The following is a 21,286-nucleotide window of genomic DNA, read 5'->3' on the forward strand; positions in this document are numbered from 1 at the left end:
CTAGGCAGCATCTATAGGGAGAAGCGCTATCGACGTTTCGGCCTGATGAAGAGTCTCGGCCCGAAACATCGACATCGCTTCTCCCTATAGATGCTGCCTGGCCTGCTGTGTTCCACCAGCATTTTGTGTATGGTGTTGTTTGTATTTCATTTGCCACTTCTTTGCCCATTCCCTTAAACTATCTAATTCTCTCTGCAGGCTCTCTGTTTCCTGTGATATAAAATGAATCAAGCTTATGACAACAAATCCCTTCTGTCTCCATATAGGTCAGTACAGCACAGGATCAGTATGCCAATATAGATTCAAAGTACATTTCTTATCAAAGTACTTAATCTTGAGATTCGTCTTCCCACAGACAGACACGAAAGAAAGAGACACATGGAACCCATTCAAAGAATAAACATCAGCTTGTCCACATGCAAGAAAAAAACACAAATCACCCAAACAGCAAACATTTTTTAAAATAAAGAATATAAAACACAAAAATCAAAAAGTTCAGTCATGTTCAGTTCAGCTTATTGATCATTATCTGCAGGCCTCCACGGTTCGAAGTTGCTCAAAATAGCAACAAATAAAACAGTGACCAGAAACGAGAAACACATCAAAACATGAACTACAGGCCACCCCAATTCAAAATGAGTGCCCTCTAGTATCTTGACCCTAGAAGAACAGACTCTGACTGTTTTTGTTTCTTCTACAGTCTTGATGAAAGTTCTCAGCCTGAAACGTCGACTATACCCTTTTCCATAGATGCTGTCTGGCCTGCTGCGTTCCTCCAGCATTTTGTCTGTGTTGCTCAGATTTCCAGCATCTGCGGATTTTCTCTTGTTCGTGCTCTGACTGTTTATCTATCTGTGCCTTTCATAACTTTATGAACTTTTCTCAGGTCTCCCCTCAAACCTAGTTTGTAAACAACCCTGGTTTGTTCGACTGCCCTTAGAGCACATGCTCCCTAACTCGGGCAGAACCCTGGCAAACATCTGCATCATTAGCATACCCTCCACATCCTTCCTATAATGATGACCAGAACTGAATGCAATACTCCCGATGTGGCCTAACTGGAGTTTCATAAAGCCTCAGCATTACTTCTGGAGATATACACTCTCCAGGAGGTGGATGAAACCAAAGATGCAACTGTCAGCGGGAGAAAAGAAACATCACTTTAGTGATTCATAGCAGGCCTTTTCTCAGCATTAAACATCTAAACAGGAGTTTGAAATCACTTGGGCAATTCAAGGGGCTATGACAAGAACAGCAGTAAGTCACCTGACTTCCTCCTTTCTAACTTCCTCATTCCTGTCTTGTTCTCTGTGCTTGCTGACCTATGAGATAACAATTCTCATTGCTTCTATTTAGTATTTCACAACACACTGTGATTGCTTACTGCATAACTTTTCAAAAATAGTTCGCAGTCTGCAAAGCACTTTGGCATTTTCAGATGTTGGGTAAGAATGGCAGTTTTGTTCTTATCTGTGATTGATGCCTTACTGATTAAGCAAAACCTAAATCAGGGGTTCCCAACTGTTTTATACCAGTGGACTTCTACTATTAATTAAGGGGTCCATGGACCCCAGGTTGGGAACCCCTGGGAGCTAAACTAATATTCTTGCCCTTGTTCTGCATCCACAGACTTCCCTATCCCTGTAATATCCCCCAACCCAACAATGAGACATTCCATTTCATTATGCATTCTCCAAAGGTTCATTTATTATCAAAGAATGTATGCAGTATACAACTCAGAGCTTCACCTTCGCCAGGTAGCCACGAAACAAAGAAAACCATAGAGGTCATTCAAAGAAAAAGACATCTCAGATCGGGTGCAGGTTATTCTCGAGAGGGAGGGCAAGAACCCAGATGTTGTGGTCCATGTAGGGACCAACGATGTGGGTAGGATGAGTGAGGGGGTCCTGCATAGGGAGTTCAGGGAGTTAGGTGCGAAGCTGAAGGGCAGGACCTCCAGGGTAACAATCTCAGGATTGCTACCTGTGCCACGTGCGAGTGAGGCCAGGAACAGAAGGATTATACAGATTAATACGTGGCTGAGAGGATGGGGCAGGAGGGAGGGCTTCAGGTTTGTAGATAATTGGGCTTTGTTCCAGGGAAGGTGGGATCTGTTCCAAAGGGACGGTTTACACCTGAACTGGAGCGGTACTAACATTCTTGCAGGAAAGTTTGCTGGTGATTCTTGGGGGGGGGGGGGGTTTAAACTAAACTTGCAGGGGGCAGGGATCCAGAATGTGAGAGAGGATAGTGAGAGGAAGAAGAAAGGACAGGTGGGGACTACACGGTTCCGGAATATTAACTGTGTAGTAGAGAAAGGTGAGGCGGAACAAGTGATAAGGAGGACACATGTACAGAGGGATGGTCTGACGGAACATGGAGTTAAATGTGCAGAAAGAATAAGTAAATTTAGGAAAGACAATAAAATTCAAGGGGCATATAGCCCGATGGGAGTTCAGGGAACTGGGTTAAGCACAATAGGCAGCGATTTATCAGAGAGAGGAGAAATGGGCTAAAAATTTTATATCTGAATGCACGAAGTGTCAGAAATAAGGCGGATGAGCTTGAAGCTCAGGTGCGAATGGGTAACTATGATGTCGTTGGGATAACAGAGACATGGCTGCAGGAAGACCAGACCTGGGAAATGAATATACAAGGGTATACATGCTATCGTAGGGACAGAAATGTGGGCAGAGGGGGTGGGGTGGCCCTGTTGGTGAGGAATGAGATTCAGTCCTTTGCAAGGGGGGACATAGGATCAGGAGAAGTAGAGTCTGTGTGGATAGAACTGAGGAACAGAAAAGGCAAAAGGACCCAAATGGGTGTTGTCTACAGGCCACCAAACAATAGCATGGATATTGGGTGCAAGTTGAATAGGGAGTTAACATTGGCATGTGGCAAAGGTAATGTCGTAGTAGTTATGGGGGATTTCAACATGCAGGTGAACTGGGAGAATCAGGTTGGTGCTGGACCACAGGATAGGGAGTTTGTAGAGTGCCTTCGGGATGCATTCTTGGAACAGCTTGTATGAGAGCCGCCAGGTTCAAGGCTATTCTGGATTTAGTGTTGTGTAATGAACAGGATTTGATAAGCGATCTTGAAATAAAGGAGCCATTAGGAGGTAGTGACCATAATATGATTAGTTTTTATCTGCAATTTGAGAAGGATAAGGGCAGATCGGAGGTGTCAGTGTTGCAGTTGAACAGGGGAAACTATGGAGCCATGAGGGAGGAGCTGGCCAAAGTTAACTGGACGGATATCCTAGCAGAAAAGACAGTGGAACAGCAATGGCAGGTATTCTTGGGAACAATGCACAAGGTGCAAAATCAGTTCATCCCCCGGAGAAGTAAGGATTCAAAGGGGGGAAAGGGGCCGCAATGGTTGACAAAGGAGTCAAAGATTGCAAAGCATTAAAAAAAAGGAAGTATGACAGAGCTAAGGTGAGTGGGAGGACAGATGATTGGGAAATTTTTAAGGAACAACAGAACTTAACAAAAAAGGCAATACGGGGAGAAAAAATTAGGTACGAACGCAAGCTAGCCAGGATTATAAAGGAAGATAGCAAAAGCTTTTTTAGGTATGTGAAGAGAAAGAAGATAGTTAAGAACAATGTTGGGCTCTTGAAGAATGAATCGGGTGAAATTGTTATGGGAAACAGAGAAATGGCAGAAGAACTTAATAAGTACTTTAGATCTGTCTTCACTAGGGAAGAGACAAACAATCTCCCAGATGTATGGATGGGCCAAGGACATAGGGTAACAGAGGAAATGAAACAGATTGACATTAGGAAGGAAACGGTGATGAGTAGAATGATGGGACTGAAGGCTGACAAATCCCCAGGTCCAGATGGTCTGCATCCTAGGGTACTAAAGGAGGTGGCCCTGGAAATTGCAGATGCATTGGTAATCATTTTCCAATGTTCCTTAGATTCAGGATCAGTTCCTGAGGATTGGAGAATGGCTAATGTTATCCCACTTGTTAAGAAAGGAGGGAGGGAGAAAACAGAGAACTATCGTCCTGTCAGCCTGACATCAATAGTGGGGAAGATGCTAGAGTCCATTATTAAAGATGAAATAGTGGCATATCTAGATAACAGTAATAGGATTGGGCGGAGCCAGCATGGATTTACCAAGGGCAAATCATGCTTGACTAATCTATTGGAGTTTTTCGAGGATGTAACCAGGAAGTTAGATGGGGGAGATCCAGTGGATGTAGTGTACCTCGATTTTCAGAAGGCATTTGATAAGGTCCGACACAAGAGATTGGTGAGTAAAATCAGAGCTCATGGCATTGGGGCAAAGATATTGACATGGATAGAAAACTAGTTGGCAGATAGACAGCAAAGGGTAACGGTGAATGGGTGTTTCTCGGAATGGCAGGTGGTGACTAGTGGGGTACCACAGGGCTCGGTATTGGGACCACAGCTGTTTACGATTTATATCAACGATTTAGATGACGGCATTGAGAATAACATCAGCAAGTTTGCTGATGATACTAAGCTGGGTGGCAGTGTGACATGTGATGAGGATGTTAGGAGAATTCAGGGTGACTTGGATAGGCTGGGTGAGCGGGCAGATACTTGGCAGATGACGTTTAATGTGAATAAGTGTGAGGTTATCCACTTTGGGAGTAAGAACAGGAAGGCAGATTATTATCTGAACCGTGTAGAGTTGGGTAAGGGAGAAATACAAAGAGATCTCAGAGTCCTTGTTCATCAGTCACTGAAGGTGAATGAGCAAGTGCAGCAGGCAGTGAAGTAGGCTAATGGAATGTTAGCCTTTATTACAAAGGGAATTGACTACAAGAGCAAGGAAATCCTTTTGCATTTGTACGGGGCCCTGGTGAGACCACACCTGGAGTATTGTGTACAGTTTTGGTCTCCAGGGTTAAGGAAGGACATCCTGGCTGTAGAGGAAGTGCAGCATAGATTCACAAGGTTAATTCCTGGGATGTCCGAACTGTCTTACGCAGAGAGACTGGGCTTGTACACGCTGGAATTAAGGAGATTGAGAGGGGATCTGATTGAAACATATAAGATTATTAAGGGATTGGACAAGATAGAGGCAGGAAATATGTTCCAGATGCTGGGAAAGTCCAGTACCAGAGGGCATGGTTTGAGAATAAGGGGTAGGTCATTTAGGACAGAGTTAAGGAAAAACGTCTTCTCCCAGAGCGTTGTGGGGGTCTGGAATGCACTGCCTCAGAAGGTAGTGGAGGCCAATTCTCTGAATGCTTTCAAGAAGGAGTTAGATAGGTATCTTATGGATAGGGGAATCAAGGGATATGGGGACAAGGCAGGAACTGGGTTTTGATAGTAGATGATCAGCCATGATCTCAGAATGACGGTGCAGGCTCGAAGGGCCGAATGATCTACTCCTGCACCTATTGTCTAAAAACATCAAACCAACAACCGACCCCCAACAATCTTGCAAATGGCAGCATGTTTATGAACCAATGAACACTTCATTATTACACTTTTACACTATTTACTTCTCCATGTGATTGCAATTTTTTATGTCTTTATACTACTACTTCAAAACAAAACATTTCGTGTTATATATCAATGGTAATAAATCTGATTTGGGTTCTGATTCTACTGTCACTACCATCAGCAAGTCTGCTCACACCTATCATAATTATAAGACCATTTGACATTGGAGCAAAACTGGACTCTTTGGCCCATCGTGTCTGCTTCACCATTTCCCTCATGCCTGATTTCTGTTCTGTCTCTCAACTCCATTCTCCTGTCTTCTCTCTATAATCTTTGACACGCTGACTAATCAAGAATCTATCAACATCCTCTTTAAATATTCCCAATGACTTGGGCTCCACAGCCACCTGAGGAAATGAATTCCACAGATTCACCACTCTCTAGGTAAAAAAAAAATCCCTCCTCTGCTCTGATCTATAGGGGTATTCTATTTTGAGGCCATGCCCCCTGGTCCTACACCTTCTTCATGACTACTCTGTCTAGGTGTTTCAATATTTTGCAAGTTTCAATGAAATTACCCTGCCCCACATCATTCTTCTAAAACTCCAGTGAGTACAGGTCCAGAGCTATCATTGCCCCTCATACAGTAACCCTTTTATTCCCAGATCATGCTTGTTAACTTCCTCTGGTCCCTTTCCAATGTCAGCACATCCCTTCTTAAATATGGACCCCAAACCCATATGGCTTAGACTCTGCCTTCATGCAAAAACTACCCCACACTTTGGAACAAAACTACTTTGTTCCAAAGTACATGAACCATCATGTACATGAAAGTACATCATGAAGTACATGAAACATGCATTGTACATGAATCTACACACACACACACACACACTCACACACACACTCACACACACACACACACACACACTCACACACACACACACACTCTCACACACACACACACACACACTCTCACACACACACACACACATATACACACGTATACACACACACACACACTCACACACACACACACACACTCACACACACACACACACACTCACACACACACACTCTCACACACACACACACACACACTCACACACACACACACACACACACTCACACACACACACACTCTCACACACATACACACACACACACTCACACACACACACACACTCTCACACACACACACACACACATATACACACGTATACACACACACACACACACTCACACACACACACACACTCACACACACACACTCACACACACACACACACACACTCACACACACACACTCACACACACACACACACACACACACTCACACACACACACACACACTCTCACACACACACACTCACACACACACACACACACACACACACACACACACACTCACACACACACACACTCACACACACACACACACACACTCACACACACACACACACACACACACGTATACACACACACACACACACACACACACACACACACACACACACACACACACACACACACTTTGATTGGGCAAATGGCAAATGTCTGGATGTCATTTGATCTCCCTCACAACCACTTCATCAATCAAAATCAATCAAACAGCATCTCCAGAATTTCAGTAACTAATAAGTTCATGTTTTCCAAAAACAAATTGGAAGATGAGTATTGAGGTTCAAGTTGAAGCATCAATTCTGTGTTCTCTTTCACTCCTGTCCATGGACTCCACCTGCTCTTCTCACTGCCTCGCCACACCCGTGTAATGGCTAGGCTAGTGCGACATTATCACAGCTCAGGGCATCGAAGTTCAATCCATTTTGATATGCACGAAATTCTGCTGGCTGCTCAAGCTTCCTCCCACTGTCCACAGACATACCAGTTGGTAGGTTAATTGGGTCATTGTAAATTATCCTGTGATTATGCTGGGGTTAAATCGAGGGCTGCTGGCAGTGTGGCTTGTAGGGCCGGTAGGGCCTGTTGTGCTCTGTATCTCAGTAAGTAAATAATAAATAAACCCAATCAAAGCACCCCCACTCACACCGGAAACTACCCCCCACCATCAGGCGGAAGATTGAAAACAAGTGCCACCAGGCTCAGGGACAGCTTCTATTACTCTGTTATAAGCCCATTAAGTGGTTCCCTTGTGTGGTAAGATAGACTCTTGACCTGAAAATCTACCTTCTTCTGATCTAGCACCTTATTGTCTATCTGTACTGCACTTTACCTGTAACTATGATACTTTATTCTGCATTCGCTCAGGGTTTTCCCTTCCACTTCTTCAATTCATGATTATTATAATCCATCTGCAATGCATGAGAAACAGATTTTCACTGTACCTCAATACATGTGACAATAATTAACAAATATACCAATTTAATTTAGTACAGTACTCCTCGCTGATTAACTCCAAGTCACATCATTGCTTCCAGTCAGGGAGTACAGAGAACCAATGGGTAATTCTGTTTCATTATGGCTGGATATGGTAATCCAATAGAAGCTCACTTGGGCCCAGTGATTCCCATCCTGGGGACCATGGATCCCCCTTGCTTAATGGTTTTAGTCCATGGCATAATGAAATTTGGGAACCCCTGCTTGGGTCAATACCCATGGAGGTGGTAGAGTTGACTGGATGTAGCCCACACTCTGAAAGGACTGAGTTGCAGGCTCAATCATCTTCCATGATTCCAGTGATGGGTGTAACCAGGAAGAAATGACAGTTTAGAATTTGTTTGCAAGTTTTATTTTTAATATTGGTATTAGGATTGAGTAATAACATACCCTCAAATCAAGAGGTGAAGCTTGTTCAACCCATTGAATATCACCTATAAAGTAATAATATGTCACTTAGTATGATTAATAGGAAGCAGCTTTGTTTAACTTCCTCCTCTCTCTGGTGTCTATTCCACGTTTATAGAGACACGTGACTGCAGGTGCTGGAATCCGGAGCCGTAAGCCATCTGCTGGAGGCACTCCGTGAGTCAGGCAGCATCTGTGGAGGCAAATAGCTGACACCTCTGTTTTCCCCACAGGTGCTGCTTACGTCACTGAGTTCCTCCAGCAATTAGCTTCTTATCTTTGCTTGCAATTCTTACCCTAGCCTGTTGGCTATTTGGTAAAGGTTCAGTAACATTTCTCTCTTGGCATCAAAGGTGATTTCAATGTTTCAATGGCTCCATTTAATATCAGAGAATGTATACAGTACACAACCTGAAATTCTTACTCTTCACAGACATCCACGAAACAGAAAAAACCCCAAAGGATGAGTGACAGAAAAACATTAGAACCCCAAATTCCCTCCTCCCCCTCCCAAACACAAGCAGGACAAAAGCATCAATTGCTTCCCCATTTACTCCAGCAAAAGCTTTAGCCCCACACCACACCTTAAGCCCCCAAAGATGCCACGATCTCGAATCCATCAAAAAAACAACACCGTTCATCTCAACACATCCACATCCAGAGGCTCTGACTCTCACTAATGAGGGCGAGAGAGGTATCTCTTGCCACAGCAAGAAGACCAACAGCCCGCTGCTTCGATGACACAGTCTGCTGAGTTGCTTATTTCAACAGCAGCATTCCAATCTCTCATGAAGATTCGGTCAGTGAGGAATCGAGTCGTCCACAGGGGCTGTAAGGCTGCACTCTGATGGTACACGTCTTCCAGGCCATTCTTAGAAATATTGAAAAACGCTGGGTGGCTCGGCAATCTCCAAGATCAGGAACTCACCGCCATGAGTGCAGCTACAGATGGCAGATTCCAACAGGGCCCCCGCCATCTTGAAAAGAAAAGCAGAGGCATTAGAGAGAAGAATTCAAGCTGTTCACAGATGAACTGGAAAAAGACACACATTCTCTGGAGCCATCTTATCTCCTCTCCAGCTCCGTGACCTGCAGCTTTTCCCAGAGGTGGTGCAGTAAGTGTCTGGCAGTTCGGGAGATGGAACACTGAATGATAGTCAGCTCCTTTGCCCAGCTACACTGCAGTCCTGCTGTGGAAACTCAAGGTTTCAATACCCTCTTGCAGATGCCTTCTCCATCTTTGGGGATTGGACTCTATAGTTCACATTACGATGTGTTGCTGGTTTCTGTCTCCTTTTTTTGTTGCTATTTTGGGTGATTTTGAATCAGGTTGGCCTGTAGGAAACAAACACTGAGCTGAACTGAATATGCCCAGACTCTTTCGTTTTTGTGTTTTATATTCTGCTTTTTTTTAATTGTCGTTTGTGCAATATGTTTTGCATGTGGCGGGTGGGGGGGTGTGGATTGATGATTTTATTTTGGATAGGTTCCATGATTTTCGTTTGTGTTGTGGCTGCCGGGGGGAAGATGAATCTCAGGGTTGTATACTGCCTACGTACTTTGATAAAAAGTGTATATTGAATCTTTAAATCTTTAATCGCTGATGTGCTGGGGATTCCTCGAGTCTGTGAAGAGATTAGTTTTTCAAATATCAGAATCAGATCTATTTATTTACAACAACATACAGGGAAATGCATTGTTTGCATTAACAATCTGGGGGTGTGCTGGGGCCACATTCTGCTGCCAACATAGGAAGGCTGCCATATTTAGCAGAACAGCACAAGCAACAACAACAACGACAGAACAAGCCCCTTTCCCACTCTCCCACCCATTCACTCACACAAACAGTCCTCCAACCCCAGGGCAGGCCATCTCTGGACACATGAACACAGGAACACCAGACCTCGGCCCTGGATTCTCAGAGTGCTGACATCGGGGCTCCAACCTTCAGTCCCTGGCCCAGACTCACAGTCTCGCACACCTCTTCTTCGACCTCTGGTAAGGAGCTTTGTAAACATGCCTGAATGGTCTCCTCAGTCCTACTAGTAACCGCTTTCCCCGAAGCTTCTCAGAGTAGAGTGCCTCCGAATCTGAATCAGGTTTAATATCACCGGCATATGTTATGAAATTTGTTGCTTTGTGGCGGCAGTGCATTGCAATACATAATAATTTTTTAAACTATAAATTACAGTGGCTATACAAAAAACAATTTAAATAAGTAGTGCAAAACAGTGTAGTGCAGTCCAGGATCCATTGAGTTTGAATAGCGATATGTTTTTTAAATGTCATAAATCGATGCTTACTGAAGCACAAATGGCTGCAACTGTGGATTTCAACTGCCGTCACCCTAAACGGGATCAGTTGATCTTTTCCATCTGGAGTCCGCGATGTTTTACCTGCCCAGTGTGGAGATGAGGAGGGATTTCTTTAACCAGAGTGTTAATCTGTGGAATTCTTTGCCACAGGCAACAGCGGAGGCCAAGTTATTGGGAATATTTAAGGCAGAGGTTGATATATTCTTGATTTGTCAGGCCATGAAGGGATATGGGGGAAGGCAGAAGATTGGGACTGAGAGGGAAAGTGAAATAGTGGAGCAGATTCAAAAGCCAAATGGCCAAATTCTGCTCCTATATCTTATGCTTGATTGACTGGTGGAAGTAGAGACCAAGTGCTGGGAACTTTGAAGAGGGCACTGATAACGATTTGCTTATCCTGCAAATACTTTGGTGAATTTTGTGGAATCAGCATTGGTTGGATTTCTTGAGAGCACTGAAGTAACCTGAAATAAGTGGTTCACTTTACTAAGGCATCATTACTTCCTTACAGACCTTGAGTTTTATGTGGCTTATTATTGTTACATTTACTGGGGTCCCAAACTGAACAAAACACTATTGTTGTGAAATCATGCAACTTATTTCACAGTCTTAATCAATATTCCTTCTCAACCAAACCAATGAATGCCTCATTCCCATTGAAAGTAGAACCACTTATTGACAAGAGAAAGGAACCAATAGATGCCTCTGTTGCTTTGTAACTTTGAAACTCATTTGAAGCTTGATCATCGTGGAAACATTATCGTCAGAAGCTCAGATTAAGGAACTATCCCGTGCTCATGCTAAAATCACGCTGTTTACACATTTTCTACACAAAGCTGACTCATTGCTAAAGTATGTTTGGATGAACCAATACCATGACAGGTGCAATATGAATGGAAGGACTTTCGTTATCTGCTGGTCATGACTTTTCACTCTGGCAAATGCTTTTCGATTTGCAACCACTACTGATGAATGTTAGAAGGTACACCTGCTTACAAACTCACAGCATGGGCTGGTCACCAATTCAACATCAAACTTGTGGCTGTTGGCCTACAAAATATTTCCCCATCTAACAGCATTCTGGGTCAGTTCCTTCTGTCTGAATCCCTCTTCTGTCTCCTCCAATCCTATAACATCTGTGATATCTGTTTCATTCTCGGATAATGGACGTGATGGTTTTGTGGCCAAGTTTGCAGATGATACGAAGGTAGGAGGAGGGGTAAGTAGTTTAGAGGAAGTAGAGAGGTTACTGAAGGACTTAGACAGGTTAGGCAAATGCATAAGGGTGTGACAGATGGAATAGAGTGTTGGGAAGTGTATGGTCATGACTTTGATAGTGGAAGTAAAAGGGTCAACTATTTTCTAAATGAAGAGAAAATTCAAAAAGCTGAGGCGCAAAGGTGCAGGATTCCCTAAAGGTTACTTTGCAGGTTGAGCTGGTGGTGAGGAAGGCAAATGTGATGTTAGCATTTATTTCAAGAGGATATTTTTATAAATGTCCTGGATGAGGAAGTAGGGGGGATGGATTAGTAAGTATGCTGATCGTGTGGATAGTCAGAGGCTTTTTCCCAGGGCTGAAATGGCTAACACGAGAGGGCACAGTTTTAAGGTGCTTGGAAGTAGATACAGACGAGATGTTAGGAGTAAGTTTTTTATGCAGAGAGTGGTGAGTGCGTGGAATGGGCTGCCAGCAACAGTGGTGGAGGTGAATACGATAGGCTCTTTTAAGAGACTCCTGGATAGGTACATAGAGCTTAGAAAAATAGAGGCCTATGGGTAACCCTAGGTAATTTCTAAGGTAGGGACATGTTCAGCACATCATTGTGGGCCAAAGGGCTTGTATTGTACTATAGGTTTTCTATGTTTCAATGTTTCTGAAGAAATTTCACTGAATCTCTGTTTTAAATGGATTCCCCTCTATCCTGGGACTGTGCCTTCCTGTCCTAGACTCCCCCACCATGGGAAACATCCTTTCCATATCTACTCTATCTAGATCTTTCTACATTCGAAAGGGTTCATTGAGATCCCTCCTCATCCTTCTAAATTCCAGCAAGTACAGATTCAGAGCTATCTAACGTTCCTTGTATAATAATCCTTTCTTTCCCGGAATCATCCTTGTGAACCTCCTCTGAACCCTCTCCAATGCCAGCTCATCTTTTCTTAGATGAGGAGCGCAAAACTGTTCACAATACTCAAGGTGAGGCCTCACCAGTGCCTTATAAAGCCTCAGCATCACATGCCTGCTTTTGTATTCGAGACCTCTTGAAATGAATGCTAACATCTCATTTGCCTTCCTCAGTGGCCAACTCTACCTGCAAGTTAACCTTTAGGGTGCTCTGTACAAGGACTCCCAAGTTCCTTTGCATCACAACTTTTTGGATTTTTTCCCCATTTATAAAATAATCTGCATTTTTATTTCTTCTATCAAAGTGCATGATCATGCATTTTCCAACATTGTATATTATTTGGCACTCTCTTGCCCATTCTCCCAATCTCCTTCTCAAGTTCTTCTGTAGCCTTCCTGTTTCCTAAACATACCTGCCCCTCCACCAATCTTTGTATCATCTGCAAACTTAGTAACAATGCCATCTATTCCATCATGTAAATCATTAATATGAAAAGAAGCAGTCCCAACACTGACCCCTGTAGAATACCACTAGTCACTGGCAGCCAACCAGAAAGGGATTTTTTCATTCCCACTCACTGCCTCCTATGAAATCAGCCAATGCTCTAACCATGCCAGTAACTTTCCTTTAATACCATGGAGCTTAACTTGGTAAGAGGCTTCATGTGTGGCATAATGTAAAAGGCCTTCTTAAAGTCTAAGTATACAGCATCCACTGCATCTCCTTTATCTATCCTACTTGTAATTTCCTCAAAGAATTCCAACAGGTTCATCAGGCAAGATTTTCCCTCAAGGAAACCATGCTGACTTTGTCCTATCTTGTCCTGTGTCAACAAAATGCTCCATAACCTCATCCTTAAAAATTGACTCTAATTTCTTCCCAACCACTGAGGTCAGGCTATCAGGTCTATAATTTCCTTTCTGTTGCCTTTCTCCTTTCTTAAAGAGTGGAGCAATATTTACAATTTTCCAGTCATCTGACACCATGCCAGAGTCCAATGAGTTTTGAAAGATGATGATTAATGACTCCGTAATCTCTACCACTATCTCTTTCAGAACCCTATCAAGAAGTTCATCTAGTCCAGTTGACTTAGGTCTTTCAGCTCTTTGCGCACCTTCTCCCTTGTGATAGTAACTGTATTCACTTTTCTTCCCTTGCACCTTCAACATCTGGCACACTGCTAGTGTCTTCCTCAGAGCGAACTGATGCAAAATACTCATTCAGTTCCTCTGCCATCTTCTTACACCCCGTTATGATTTCTCTGGCCTCATTTTCTAGTGAACTTATATCCACTCTCATCTGTCTTTTATTTTTTGTATACTTGAAAAAGCTTTTACTAACCACTTTGATATTTTGCTAGCTTGTTTTCGTATTTCACCTTTACCCTCCTATAGATTCTTTCTGTTACTCTCTGTAAGTTTTTAAAGACTTTGCCATCCTCTGTCACTAAGTTTTGCTTTGTTGTATGCCCTCTCCTTTGCTTTTTCATTAGCTTTGACTTCCCTTGTCAGCCACGGTTGTACTATTTTGCCATTTGAGTGTTTCTTTGTTTTTGGAATACATCTATCTTGTACCTTCCTCATTTTTCCCAGTAACTCACTGTTCTGCTGTGACCCTTGCCAGCATCTCCTTCCAATTTACTTTCGTCAACTCCTCTCTCATACCTCTGTAATTTCCCTTACTCCATTGAAATATTGCTACAGCAGACATTACTTACATCCTATCAAATTTCAAGTTGAACTCAGTCATATTGTGATCACTGCCTCCTAATGGTTCTTTTACCTTAAGCTCTCTAATCATTACATAACACCCAGTACAGCTGATCCCCTAGTAGGCTCAATGACAAACTTCTCTAAAAAGCCATTTTATAGGCTTTGAACAAACTCATTCTCTTGAGATCCATTATCAATCTTATTTTCCCAATCGACCTGTATATTGAAATCTCCCATAACAATCATTACATTGCCTTTTTGACTCGCCTTTTCTATCTCCTGTTGTAATCTGGGATCCAAATCCCAGCCACTGTTGGGAGGCCTGTATATAACTGCCTTCAGGGTCCTTTTACCCTTGCACTTTCTCATCTCAACCCACAAGGATTCACCATCTTCTGATCCTCTGTCACATCTTTCTACTGATTTGATGCCATTCTTTACCAGCAGAGCCACACCACCCCCTCTGCCTACCTTCCTATCCCTCCAATACAACGTGTAACCTTGGCCATTCAGCTCCTAACTTCAACCATCCTTCAGCCATGATTCAGTGATGGTCAAAACATCATACCTGACAATCTTTAAAAGTGCAACATGATTATTCACCTTAGTTCTTATACAGCATGCTTTGTGATCTAACACTTTGTGTACTGTATTTGCTGCCATTTTTGATTTGCATCCCTAATCCACTGATACTCCACACTCCTGCTAGCCACAATTTTGTATCGTATCATCTGTCTGTCTTTCCTGACAGTCTGTCTGCACACAATCTTTGCTTTTTTACCATCCACCCTTTTCTGAGTCCCTTCACTCTGGTTCCCACCCCCTGCCAAACTAGTTTAAACCCTCCCCAACAGCTCTAAAAAAACCTGCCCATGAGAATATTGGTCCCCCTCGGGTTCAGATGCAACCCATCACTTTTGTACAGGTCATACCTCCACCAGAGGAGATCTCAGTGATCCAAGAACCTGAAGCCCTGCCCCCTGCACCAGCTTCTCAGCCACACATTTATCTGCTAAATTGTCCTGTTTCTACCCTCATTTGTGCTTGGCACAGACAGCATTCCAGAAGGATTCCCAGAGTTGTTGCTTGTCAAGCTTTCTACCTAGCTCTCTAAATTCTCTCTTCAGTGTCTCTTCATTTTTCTTTCCTATGGTATTGGAACTAATATGTATCAAGACATTTGGCTGCTCTCTTTTCCTCTCCAAAATGCTGTGGACGTGGTCTGAGACGTCCCTGACACCTGGGAGGCAACATACCATCTGGGTGTCCTGTTCACGACCACAGAATCTCCTGTCTGTTCCCCACACTATTGAGTCCCCTATTACTACCACTCCCTCTTTACCTTCTACACTACGAACCCACGCCCAGTGTCAGTAACCTGGTCTACATAGCATTCCCCTGGGAGGTCAGCCCCAACTGTATCCAAAGTTGTACACTTATTTTTGAGGGAGATGGCCACGGGGTGCTCTGTGCTAACTGCCTATATTCACTTTCCCATTTCTCCTGACGATCTCGTAGCTACTCACCTCTTGCAACTTAGGTGTGACTACTTCCCTGTAACTCTGATCGATTATCTCCTCACTCTCCCGTACGAGCCAAAGGTCATTCATCTTCTGCTCTAGATCCCTAACAAAAGGCCTTAAGGAACTGCAGCCAGATGCATCTCACACAGACGTATTTCTTTGGGATACTCTGAGTCTTCAGGACTCCAAAATCTGGCACGAATAACACACAACTGCTATTTACTGCACTAGGTACAGTAAGAGAAAACAAAAAGGGAACCCTACCAGAAACTTACCCAGAGCCAACGCCTATTTTGAGACGAAGCCTCATTTGAGCCAAAGCCTGACATTCCTACTCTCACCACTGGCCTACGCCCAAAAATCGCCTCCCCACTTGTCCGTTCTGTACTTTTAAACAAGTGTATAAGACACATCATGGCTATGGCCTGCTCCTGCCACTGATTGGGCCACACCTCCCACCATGCAACCAATAGCAAGCCCCAGAGACCATGATATCGAGCCCATCAGAAACTGCTGTCCATCCCAACACTTCGAAACTCTCACTAAGAGGGGAGAGAGAGAGAGATGTCACTCCTGCCACAGTAAGATTGAGACCAATGGCTCACTGCGTCAATGTTACAGTCTACAGCGTCACTTCTTCGAGTTCCCCTGACTTGAAGCCCACTTGCCACCAAGAGAGAAAGAAAGATTGCACGAGAACTGGGGCCTCCAATGGCTGTGTACACTGCCGGCTGTCTCGATGTTTCAATGTCCTGCAGTACTACAGTCAGAAACATTGGCGAGGAATCACCTCGCTACAGGAAGGATGCGCAAACTATGGAAAGGGTGCAGAGGGTCCCAAGTACTCATTAATATTGGACTTACAAATCAAACTTGTGCTTTCCACAGTGATTATTCCAGAATACAGCCATTTTCTCCCTGGCATTCATAAATGACAGACTTCCCTGGTATTCCGTATTCCTGGAGATTCCTAAGAATAATTATTTCTGGATAAAACCATATAATCATTACTTTCCAATGAAGCTTGAATTTGAGTGGCACCAGACACTGTAACTCAGTGACACCGAGACTACAAGCAGTCCGCTGATCTCAGTCACTCTCCACCATCGTGGTCCAGGAGAGTATTCCATGTTGCAAGCACAGGTCAGGTCAGAAGGAAGGGTACTGGGAAAGGGGAGGAGATGGGCCACAAGGTCAGCGTGTTCAAAGGGTCACAGAATATTTAACTGTGGAAGCTATTGGACCCATTCTGTTCTAGGAGGTACACAGCTTACATCACCATCCTGCAGGTCACTCCTCTTCATCTACACATCCAGACACTGTTTAAAAATTTACAGCCTCTACCTCTCTTTCAGTCCCTTTCCAAGCCCAAAGCTTCCCTCTAATTTTTCTTCAGCTTCCTTCTAATTTTCCTACCGAACTTGGGAGTTCTGTGAGCAATTTTGAGCTGCTTATCTAAGAGAGGGGTCCACAGGAAGTTCAGGAGAACAATCCAGGGAGTGGAAACGTTAAAATATGCTGAGCACTTGACGACTCGAGGCCCGTACTCGCTGAAATGTAGAAGAATGAAAGGGATCTCTGTGAACCCTATCGAATATTGAAAGGCATGGATAGCATGATGCGGAGAGGCTGTTTCCTATAGTCGGGAAGTCCAAGGCAGAGGACACTGTCTCAGGATGGAGAACAGAGATATGGAGGAATTTCTTTACCCAGAGGGTGGCGAATCTGGTCGTGTTTATCACCTCAGTCAGCTATGGAGGCCAAATCATTGCATATATTTAAAGCAGAGGTTAATAGGTTGCTTGATTAGAAAGGGACCAAAGGTTACAGGGAGAAGGCAGGGAATGGGGTTGAAAGGGATTAGAAATCTACCGTCTTTGAAATATAGAGCAGACTCGACAGGCTGATCTAATTCTGCTCCTGTGTTTTATGGTCTAAATATTGGGAAGAGAAGTAAGTCCATCCAATTCATTTTAATTCATTAACCTCAATTAAATCTCCTTTATGCCCCCCTTCTGTTCAGTAGAAAAAAAGCCCAGTCTATCCGATCCTCCGTCATAACCAGAATTGTCGTTTTGCCAACACCAATCATCCATGATGGAATGGTAGAACAGACTCAATGGGGTGAACAGCCTCATTCTGCTCTTATGTCTTGTATCTTACCTTCATAAGCACCATTGTCAAAGCTTGTTTTCCCTTTCAGAAGCTGACTGGAACTGAAGTATAGCTTTCACACCCTGTTCATGCTGTGCCTCTCACTGTGGTAATTTGTTGGTGTTAATCTAGTAATCTTGGATAACTCAATCTGTCCATAATGTTGAGGTCCCCTGATAGAGTCACTCATAAGATCTTGCACTATATCCTCCACAAAGCTCAAAGCTGATCGTTAATCATTATTGGTGTTCTCTTTCAGGTTATTAACACGCTATCGTTCTTGTCCTACACCCCTGTGGCACAAAGCAGAGGCATCTGGTAAGTGGTACTCTGCTGAGTCGTGATTTTAAAGCAGTTACTTGGGTTGGGTGGAGAACAATGAGAATCAGTAGATTCATTTCTGGGACAGTTGTTTTGTTGTATGAGAACAAAACTATACTTTTTGCAGTTTAGAAAGACCAAGACAATTCTCATTGAAATATAGTTGGTTGGTAAAATTCCATCTTCCCCAGAACATACTGGTGCAATTCTACAGTGCCATCATAGAGAGCATCTTCACATCTGCCATTACTGTCTGGCTTAGTGCAGTCTCCTCTTGCCAGATGTAAAAACTTCAGCTCAACAGAAAAAAAAAATCACTATCTGTAGTCTGCCATCACTTCAGGACCTGTATGTGCCCAGGACAATGAAATGGGCAGGGCAAAACCGCCTTTTCTGAAAACTCCCTTTCGGAAAGTGCTAAAGGTCTGTTAAAATTAAATCTTCACGCCTTCTTTAAAGTTTCTTCGCCCAGGCAGTTAATCTGATCAACTATTCTAGTTCTCCACCCCACATCCCCTCTATCGATTCCTCCTATCACTACACTGCACTGGATCACCTTAAACCACTTTTTATAATAAATGCATTATAAATACATGCTAGTATTTATGTATTCATTCATTTTTTATTTCATGTCCATACTTCAACTCTAACTTTATATAATTCTTTATAACTGGAAGATGTTGATTTTTGTTGCGTGTCGTGCCCCAAACGACACACCACAGCAAATTCCTCATATGTGTACCTGGTAAATGCAAATGGCCAATAAAATGAGAATGATGGCTGTTGTGGACTAAATGAGACAAAGATCCTCTCACCCTGTTGTATGTTTAAATCTAAGTTTTTATTTTACACATATTTATCACTTTTAAAGTACACTGCCCGGGGTGGTGGCTGGGGCTGAAACATCAGGGGCATTTAAGAGACTCTTAGATAGGCACATGAATGAAAGAACAATGGAGGGTTATGGGCTGTGTAGGCGAGAATGGTTAGGTTCATGGTGGAATCAGCATAACATTGAGGGCTGAAAGGCCTGTACTGTGTTGTACTGTTCCATGTTCTGTGTAATAGTTGGATTATATTCTGCGTCCATTGTCTGGGAAATGTTTTTCTATATTAACAAACTCAAAATGCTAGAGGAACTCAACAGGTTAGACAGCATCTACAGAGAGGAATAAAGAGTCACCATTTTGGGCCAAGGCCCTTTACTCTATATCACCATTTGCGACTGTATGGCTTCTTGAAACACTCCGCCATCTTCAAAGCACTTGGGGAGGTAATGGCTATTGTACACTGTATCTTGGAAAGAGACAGCTAGGGAAATCAAGGTGGAGTTAATGCGCATGGGAGAAATACAGGGAAGTAGTGGAGAATCTCTTATACTCCAACTGGAAGGAACATGGATTTAGGAACTGGAATATACCAGCAACAGAGAACAGATAGTTCACTTTGCCTCAGTCGAGGAGGATTCACACAGGACTGTATAACAAAAGATGTGATATGTGCTGAGGATGCTAGGAGAATTCAGGGTGACTTGGATAGGCTGGGTGAGTGGGCAGATACTTGGCAGATGGTGTTTAATGTGAATAAGTGTGAGGTTATCCACTTTGAGAGTAAGAACAGGAAGGCAGATTATTATCTGAACGGTATAGAGTTGGGTAAGGGAGAAATACAAAGAGATCTAGGAGTCCTTGTTCATCAGTCACTGAAGGTGAATGAGCAAGTGCAGCAGGCAGTGAAGAAGGCTAATAGAATGTTGGCCTTTATTACAAAGAGAATTGAGTACAAGAGCAAGGAACTCCTCTTGCATTTGTACAGAGCCCTGGTGAGACCACACCTGGAGTATTGTGTACAGTTTTGGTCTCCAGGGTTAAGGAAGGACATCCTGGCTGTAGAGGAAGTGCAGCATAGATTCACAAGGTTAATTCCTGGGATGTCCGAACTGTCTTACGCAGAGAGGTTAGAGAGACTGGGCTTGTACACGCTGGAATTAAGGAGATTGAGAGGGGATCTGATTGCAACATGTAAGATTATTAAGGGATTGGACAAGATAGAGGCAGGAAATATGTTCCAGATGCTGGGAGAGTCCAGTACCAGAGGGCATGGTTTGAGAATAAGGGGTAGGTCATTTAGGACAGAGTTAAGGAAAAACGTCTTCTCCCAGAGAGTTGTGGGGGTCTGGAATGCACTGCCTCGAAAGGTAGTGGAGGCCAATTCTCTGGATGCTTTCAAGAAGGAGCTAGATAGTTATCTTATGGATAGGGGAATCAAGGGATATGGGACAAGGCAGGAACTGGGTATTGATAGTAGATGATCAGCCATGATCTCAACATGGCAGTGCAGGCTCGAAGAGCCGAATGGTCTACTTCTGCACCTATTGTCTATTGTCTATTTACAGGAGGTTAACTAAATCTGTCTTTTCTCAGCTCCTTCCCGTCTGAGGACAGCTTGCCCGATGATGAGATCTACAGTGGGCTCTCTGACGTTATTGAGTAAGTTGCTGTTTATTTATCTGCACCCTCCACACTAAAGGTCACCCAGATCTCTGCAGCCCTTCACTGCATGGAGACAGATTCAGCCGTCACCTCCTGATCAAATACTCCAGCTCAAGCGTTCACCTTGAATCTCTCACCGGCCTTTCCTGTCTCCTTAATCTCCTCCAGCCCTACAATTTACTAGCAGCAATTCTCAAGGTCCAATTAACCTATCCACCCAAACATTTTTCGAATGTGGAAGGAAACCCATATGATCACAGAATGATGAGGAATGTAGACAGGGTAAATGCATGCAAGCTTTTCCCACTTAAATTGGGTGAGACTAGAATTAGAGGTCATGGGTTATGGGTGAAAAGTGGAATGTTTAAGGGAAGCATGAGGTGGAGCTTCACGCAGAGTGTGGAACA

General features: G+C 43.5%; 1 protein-coding gene across 1 annotated transcript in view; it reads left to right on the forward strand.

The window, feature by feature from the left end:
* LOC132406553 (proto-oncogene vav-like) overlaps window positions 1-21,286 on the forward strand; it is a 168,353-nt gene that overhangs the window by 82,838 nt on the left and 64,229 nt on the right. Inside the window, exons 3-4 of the mRNA XM_059992375.1 lie at window positions 18,326-18,384; window positions 20,811-20,876. Coding sequence (XP_059848358.1) covers window positions 18,326-18,384; window positions 20,811-20,876 — 125 coding nt within the window. The remainder of the gene's footprint in view (window positions 1-18,325; window positions 18,385-20,810; window positions 20,877-21,286) is intronic.

The sequence above is a fragment of the Hypanus sabinus genome, chromosome 16 (assembly GCF_030144855.1).
Source record: "Hypanus sabinus isolate sHypSab1 chromosome 16, sHypSab1.hap1, whole genome shotgun sequence".
Taxonomy (NCBI): domain Eukaryota; kingdom Metazoa; phylum Chordata; class Chondrichthyes; order Myliobatiformes; family Dasyatidae; genus Hypanus; species Hypanus sabinus.